The 8,087-nt window shown below is 38.0% G+C and overlaps 1 protein-coding gene across 1 annotated transcript; it reads left to right on the forward strand.

Annotated features, from left to right (window-relative positions):
* Positions 1-40: 40 nt before the first annotated feature.
* LOC127416615 (uncharacterized) lies at positions 41-7,748 on the forward strand. Its single transcript, XM_051656051.1, has 6 exons — positions 41-206; positions 2,228-2,284; positions 2,385-3,036; positions 4,848-5,038; positions 5,419-5,542; positions 5,760-7,748. Exons 3-6 carry the CDS (start codon positions 2,396-2,398, stop codon positions 5,911-5,913), a joined length of 1,110 nt encoding a protein of 369 aa, XP_051512011.1. The 5' UTR covers positions 41-206; positions 2,228-2,284; positions 2,385-2,395; the 3' UTR covers positions 5,914-7,748.
* The last annotated feature ends 339 nt before the right edge of the window (positions 7,749-8,087 follow it).

Consider the following 8,087-nt stretch of genomic DNA (forward strand, 5'->3'; position numbering starts at 1 on the left):
GTAAGGTGGGACTTCCGTCTCGGGCTAAATAATCTCTGATTCGGGTTAAGGGAGATTTGGCTTCAATCCAGAACCTCCCTTCGAGAGGAAGCCCGTACATTGACTGACAGACGGCTCAGCCAATGAAGCTGCGTACTGTCCAGAAAACAACCAATCACAAGGGTTTCTTTCCGTTGGAAATTGAGTGAGCGACTGAAAGCAGAGGGGTAAGTGCAAAAGCGTTTCTTGAACACAAATGCCTGTTTTAAAAAAGTAACAGAAAATTCTGACCTGCTGAGATATCTTTCCAGTTTAGATAATCATTAGAAGACGCTTAATTTCAGCATATCTGCCCAATCAAAGTGTGTGGTTTACAGGCTGCACGTAAAACGCCTCCTAACAACTGGCTAGCTCAATTGAATGCTTTCAAGAGGGACATTTAAAGGGATAGTTCTGTTATTATTTACTCACCCTTATAGTCCAAACCCGTAAAACTTTGTTTCATCCATAGAACACAAAAGGAGATGTTTGGTAGAATGTTAGCCTCAGTCACCGTTCACTTTCATTGCATTATTTTTCCTTACAATGAAAGTGAATAGTGACTGAGGCTTTCAGTCCCTAACATTATGCCTAAACACTCCATTGGTGTTTCATGGATGAAAGACTAGAACAACATGAGGGTGAATAAACAATGACAGATTTATGCATGTACAGTTGTGCTCAAAAGTTTGCATACCCTGACAGAAATTGTGAAATTTTGGGATTGATTTTGAAAATATGACTGATCATGCAAAAACAAAAACTGTCTTTTATTTAAGGATAGTGATCATATGAAGCCATTTATTATCACATAGTTGTTTGGGTCCTTTTTAAAATCATAATGGTAACAGAAATCACCCAAATTGCCCTGATCAAAAGTTTACATACCCTTGAATGTTTGGCCTTGTTACAGACACACAAGGTGACACACACAGGTTTAAATGGCAATTAAAGGTTAATTTCCCACACTTGTGGCTTTTTAAATTGCAATTAGTGTCTGTGTATAAATAGTCAATGAGTTTGTTAGCTCTCATGTGGATGCACTGAGCAGGCTAGATACTGAGCCATGGGGAGCAGAAAAGAACTGTCAAAAGACCTGCGTAACAAGGTAATGGAACTTTATAAAGATGGAAAAGGATATAAAAAGATATCCAAAGCCTTGAAAATGCCAGTCAGTACTGTTCAATCACTTAAGAAGTGGAAAATTCAGGGATCTCTTGATACCAAGCCAAGGTCAGGTAGACCAAGAAAGATTTCAGCCACAACTGCCAGAAGAATTGTTCGGGATACAAAGAAAAACCCACAGGTAACCTCAGGAGAAATACAGGCTGATCTGGAAAAAGACAGTGTGCTTGTTTCAAAGAGCACAATACGACGATACTTGAACAAAAATGAGCTGCATGGTTGAGTTGCCAGAAAGAAGCCAATGCCACAAAAAAGCCCGGTTACAATATGCCCGACAACACCTTGACACGCCTCACAGCTTCTGGCACACTGTCATTTGGAGTGACGAGACGAAAATAGAGCTTTATGGTTACAACCATAAACGCTATGTTTGGAGAGGGGTCAACAAGTATTGTGCTCCTTGAAACAACCACACCGTCTTTTTCCAGCGCAGCCTGTATTTCTCCTGAGGTTACCTGTGTTTTTGTTTTTTTACTCCAGCCAGGTCTCCTAAGCAACCAAATTGGCCCGGTTGCTAGGGAGGGTAGAGTCTCATGGGGTAACCTCCTCGTGGTCACTATAATGTGGTTTGCTCTCAGTGGGGTGCGTGGTGAGTTGTGCGTGGATGCCTTGGAGAATAGTGTGAAGCCTCCACGCGCGCTAGGTCTCCGCGGTAATGCGCTCAATAAGCCATGTGATAAGATGCGATTGACGGTCTCAGATGCGGAGGCAACTGAGATTCGTCCTCCGCCACCCGGATTGATGAGAGTCACTACGCCACCACGAGGACTTGGAGCACATTGGGAATTGGGCATACCAAATTGGGGAGAAAAGGGGAGAAAAAAAAACATTAAAAAAAAATTGTGCCATCATTTACTCACCCTTATGTCATCCCAAAACCCTATGACTTTCTTCTGTTGAACACAAAAGATGATATTTTGAAGAATCTTTGCACAGATCTTTGCCATACAATTGCATTTCATGGTGACCACATCAGTCGAACTCCAAAAATCACAAAATTTGCTAAACATACCTCTCATTTTAGGTATCTTTTGAAGTCCTCCTAATATCGGCCTGGTAGAGTTTGCCATTTTGAAGAAATGTAAGTTTCCATGTTTGACTTTTATAGCGTCTTCTGTAATGAAAATTTATAATTCAAGTCAATACGGTATCCATCCTAAATGAACTTCTCTTTTTGATAGAATTACGTAAAATGGATAAATTCTGGGTGGAACACATTGAGAAGACCGCGCGCAAAGATCATGACATAAGAATTCAAAGAAGTGTCCATATTGTGAAATCATCAAGAGCTGAGTTCATGGAACAGTATTTGGCTTCGGTTGAACCTCTGGGAAGATTTGTCACATTGAAGAAAAGAGGAGAAAACTTTTTCCAGTGGAGGTGTGAAAGATCCAGGATCCCAAGGGGTCAGTCATCGGGTTGCCCAACTAAGACCAAGGCAAATCATTGTGGGGCGTACATATCATTTAAATTTAAGAGTGATAAAAGCATTGATTGCTGTGTTGTACGGCTCCAGCCAGAGCACTCGGGTCACAATGTTGACATTGTTAAAGAGAATGTGGTCATTGAGAAAGTGGTCATTGTGGACATGGACGAACACATCACCGAAGATGCTGTTGCAGTCGAAGAGTCACATGTGAACGCAAGCATTGCTATACAGACTAACTCACCGACCAACAGACAATCAGATATAGATGCACAAAACGCAGAGACAAAAGATGCTCTTACAGTACCTGACGACCACACCAACACAGATACTGCTATAGACACAAGCGCTGTCTTCAAAGAAGTGGAGAGCATCCTACCCTTGTCATGTGGACTCCGGAAACGAAGGTATTGAAAGCATCGGAACAGATTTCAGTGCTTCCTCCATGAGAAATGTGTACATTACTTAGACATAGAATCTGCATATTTTTCGCATTTCCTGCGCTGATTTTGGGGGGGATATCTGCAGGATGGATATAGACATGGTCAAATGTGTTAAAAGAATTATTCACCCAACAATGAAAATTATGTGTACTTACTTACCCACTTTCATGTGGTTTCAAACCCATATGACTTTATTTCTCCTGTGGACCACAAAGGGGGATGTTAGGTAGAATGTTCGGTCTCAGTCACCATTTACTTTCATGGCACGGGAAAAAAACATGCCATGAAAGTGAAAGTTGACTGAGGCCATCGGTCCTTAAAGCAATAGATCACCCAAAAATGAAAATTCTCTCATCATTTACTCATCATGCCATCCAAGATGTGTGACTTTTTCTACTGAAGACAAACAAAGATTTTTAGGACTATATACCAAGTGAATGGTGACCAAAACATTGAAGCTCCAGAAAGCACATAAAGGCAGCATAAAAGTAATCCATACAACTCCAGTGGTTTAATCCATGTCTTCTGAAGCGATCTAATCGGTTTTTGGTGAGAACAGACCAAAATGTAACTCCCTTTCCAGACACGATTATGATTTCAAGCTCGATTGCACTTCCAGTGCTTGACGCATGCACAGAGCGCCAGATGGCACTAGGAAGTGTAAACGAGCTTGAAATCATGATCATCAAGGAGACTGCTGATGTCAAGATTTAAATAGTGAAAAAGGAGTAATATTTTAGTTTGTTTAATATTCTGTTTAATATATGCTTTTGTGCTCCACAGAAAAAAGAAAGTCATTTGGAACAGGGAGGGAATTTATTTTCTGAAATATTTTTACGTTCCCTTTCAATGACTTTATACATCCTTTTATTTCAGTAACCACAGTTGAACTATGGTATTTGTAGTAAAACCATAGTAGCCACAAAATTTATCATGGTTTTACTACAGTAACCATATTTTTACCATCTTAGTAAAACCATAGTAAAACCGAAACTATGTTAAAAATAATCATAATCATTTTGTCAAAAAACATGGTTACTAAAGTTTTACTGTAGTAACTCTAAGGTTAATTTGTGGTACAAATAATTTTTTTAAAACCATAGAAAACTAAAAACTTAAAATGCCCTTATGAAAGCAAACCATGGTTTCACTATAGTAAACCTGCTGTAATCATGTAATCATTTTTGTGGTCAGAACCATGGTTTTAAAAACCTTGGTACATGTACTACAAATTAAACTTGGTGTTATTATAGTAAAACTTTAGTAGTAAAACCATGGTGAATTTTGTGGTTTCTATGTAAATACCATTCTACATAAATACAATAGTTCAACTGTTTAATGCTGTAAAAACATGGTTAATTTTCATAGGGGATTGATAAAGGTATTGCGAGGGAATGCACAACTTTTTGTAAATTCCCTCCCTGTCCTTGAAGGCAGTGGTTCTCGACTGGTTTTGCTTCTGGACCCAGATTTTCTATTGGACATCAAGTGGCGACCCAACATAGTAGAAAACGGAATCTGTTTTTAATGTTGCCTAACGTAGCCTCTATTGTAACCAAAAGAGACAGGAAGTTTTCTCTCAATTCATTCTGGCTTTACAGAGTAATCCCATTCTGTTTCATTATAGTAACTGAAACGTGAGTAGGTTACAAAAGTGTAGTTTATATGTTTAATATTCTTTTTTTGATCAATATGTTCCTTTTCATTTTAATCCTTTGTTCACAATTGACATCCTTATGTTTGATAAATGTGCTATCTTACATCTTTTAATGCAGATATCCTGTTACTATTGAAGAGGTGAAGAGGAGGGTGGGGCCTCCAGAGAATATGTCCATCACTTCTCTTGTGGCCTATTTAAGGGAGGATAAGAACAAAAAGGAAACCGTGAGACAGGATCTCCAGAGAGCTGGCATACACCCCTGGCCGACGACAACCGTGTCATCTTTGTGTTCCAGAGTCACAGAAGGTGTAGTACATAGTACATTTCAGCTCAGTGTAGTGTTATTTTAGCTAGATCTAGACAGATACTTACTAGAAAGTTCCCATATGGCCTTTGATGTGGACTTGTGATCTCATGACCTTTGCTTGTGCATCCGTTAAATCTGCGAGACTGCATTGGTGGTGTCCCATTTGCCATTTTGTGGTTCAAATGCATGCAATGCATGATGCATCCTTTTGCCATCCAACTACCCAACAGTCTGGGTGTCATCACATCACCAAAGTACAGTGTTAGTCTCTAAAAGACATGCTTAAGTGTGCTAATATACTGTAACTTAGAATATAAGGTGAAATTGACTGTTTTATGCTCTTTTTAGGAATAACGTGTTATCTTTTATCTCTGGAAAGGTGAGGCAGCAGACCTTGGTCGCAGTATTGGGAAACTGGCAGCAACCACAATTCCCTTTGATGACATTACAGTAATGGACCGTCAGCATGCAGACACTTCAATTGAGAAACTCTATGAATTTAGGTACATTTTTAAATGGCTCTCTGGAATACTTGATTCTGATTGGACAATCACAGCATTCAAATATTTGAGTATAACGTCTGTACTCAAGCTGATATTTGACCAGTCACGTGGGCAATCTTTCCTCTTTACCTTAAAAGAATAAATGCACTCTAAACATTGTGGTTTTCATGTACTGTGTTGGAGTTCCTGAACAATTTCTCTTCTCTTTATTTAACAGGGAGATGCTGCAGAGCACAGTTACTGCAGTGAAAGCACAGAGTGAAGACTTCAACTTGGCCACACACGGGCTGGGGTTAGGATTGCTAGATGTATACACAAATATTATCATAACCGTTACAGAAAAAGAAATCGAAAAACTTAGGAAAAATTGATAGTATTTTATGTCGGTGATACTGTTTAAGATTCTGATTGAGACTGCTTCATTCTTGATTTGTAAACAAGTTCAACATATTTTCTTGGAAACACTTTACAATAAGGTTGTATTTGTTAACATTAGTTAACTACATACAATGGCGGCAAAAAGTTTGGAATAATGTACAGATTTAGCTATTTCGGAAGGAAATTGGTGCTTTAATTCACCAAAGTGACATTCAGCTGATCACAAAGTATAGTCAGGACATTACTGATGTAAAAAACAGCACCATCACTATTTGAAAAAAGTCATTTTTGATCACATCTAGACAGGCCCCATTTCCAGCAGCCATCACTCCAACACCTTATCCTCGAGTAATCATGCTAAATTGCTAATTTGGTTCTAGAAAATCACTTGCCATTATATCAAACACAGCTGAAAGCTATTTGTTTTGTTAAATGAAGCTTAACATTGTGTTTGTTTTTGAGTTGCCACAGTATGCAATAGACTGGCATGTCTTAAGGTCAATATTAGGTCAAAAATGGAAAAAAAGAAACAGCTTTCTCTATAAACTCATCAGTCAATCATTGTTTTGAGGAATGAAGGCTATACAATGCTTGAAATTGCCAAAAAACTGAAGATTTCATACAAAGGTGTACACTACAGTCTTCAAAGACAAAGGACAACTGGCTCTAACAAGGACAGAAAGAGATGTGGAAGGCCAGATGTACAACTAAACAAGAAGATAAATACATCAGAGTCTCTAGTTTGAGAAATAGACGCCTCACATGTCCTCAGCTGACAGCTTTATTGAATTCTACCCACTCAACACCAGTTTCATGTACAACAGGAAAGAGAAGACTCAGGGGTGCAGGCCTTATGGGAAGAATTGCAAAGAAAAAGCCACTTTTGAAACAGAAAAACAAAAAGAAAAGGTTAGAGTGGGCAAAGAAACACAGACATTGGACAACAGATAATTGGAAAAGAGTGTTATGGATCTTAACCCCATTGAGCTTTTGTGGGATCAGCTAGACTGCAAGGTGCGTGAGAAGTGCCCGACAAGACAGCCACATCTATGGCAAGTGTTACAGGAAGTGTGGGGTGAAATGTCACCTGAGTATCTGGACAAACTGACAGCTAGAATGCCAAGGATCTGCAAAGCTGTCATTGCTGCACGTGGAGGATTTTTTGATGAGAACTCTTTGAAGGCGTTTAAGAAGTTCTGAACATTTTTTTTCAAATTGGAATAGTAATTTTTCACATTATTAATGTCCTGACTATACATTGTGATCAGTTGAATGCCACTTTGGTGAATAAAAGTACCAATTTTTTTCCATAAGAGCAAAATCTGTACATTATTCCAAACATTATTCCAAACAATATTGTAAAGTGTTACTGTTTTCTTTAATCCTGAGTTGATTCTACAGTAAATCGCTTTGATAATTCAAATAATTCAAAACATGTCCTTTGTGTTGCATAGAAGAAAGTCGTACAGGTTTGGAACAACATGAAAATGTTTTAATTCTGGTGTGAACTATTCCTTATCTCTCCGGGGCTCTCTAATTGTGTCATAATGACTGTATGTGTACATGCAGCTCACTCGATCTCTAGCAAACTGAATTCAGTGTTGAATTTCCATGTATGATTCAAGTAATGTAACACTTAACAGATCTTAGATTCCCAGAAGGCAACAAACATCTAAACTATGCTTGCATTCATTATACTATGCATATCACACTGCATTCATCAGGAGGGTCACTGAAAAACGACTTGACTGGTTTTGTCAATAATTTATTCATTAAAATGTTCAATTAAGCAATGACAAAAAAGTTTAATTTGTGAAAATCTATTCTACATTCATTTTAGTTTAAATTGTTTATATTATAGATTATATTATGAATTCAATTATATCACATTAAAACCTTTCATATAAAAAATCAATTATATAAAAATTACAATGAACAATTAGTACAAGAACTAATAATAAAAAACTTATATTTTAAAACTATAAGACAAAGATGTCAAATTGAATTGATGTTAAGTAAAACCAGGTCCAGGACTGTTGTCTCACACAGCGCTGGATGTGGATGGAGTCAGGAGTTCCATGTCAGCTCCTTTAGTAAAGCACACAAACACAACTCTTAACCAGAGAGTCAAATCAATATTCTAGAACATCAAATATACTTATAATAA

This window comes from Myxocyprinus asiaticus, chromosome 26 (assembly GCF_019703515.2).
Source record: "Myxocyprinus asiaticus isolate MX2 ecotype Aquarium Trade chromosome 26, UBuf_Myxa_2, whole genome shotgun sequence".
NCBI classification, from domain to species: domain Eukaryota; kingdom Metazoa; phylum Chordata; class Actinopteri; order Cypriniformes; family Catostomidae; genus Myxocyprinus; species Myxocyprinus asiaticus.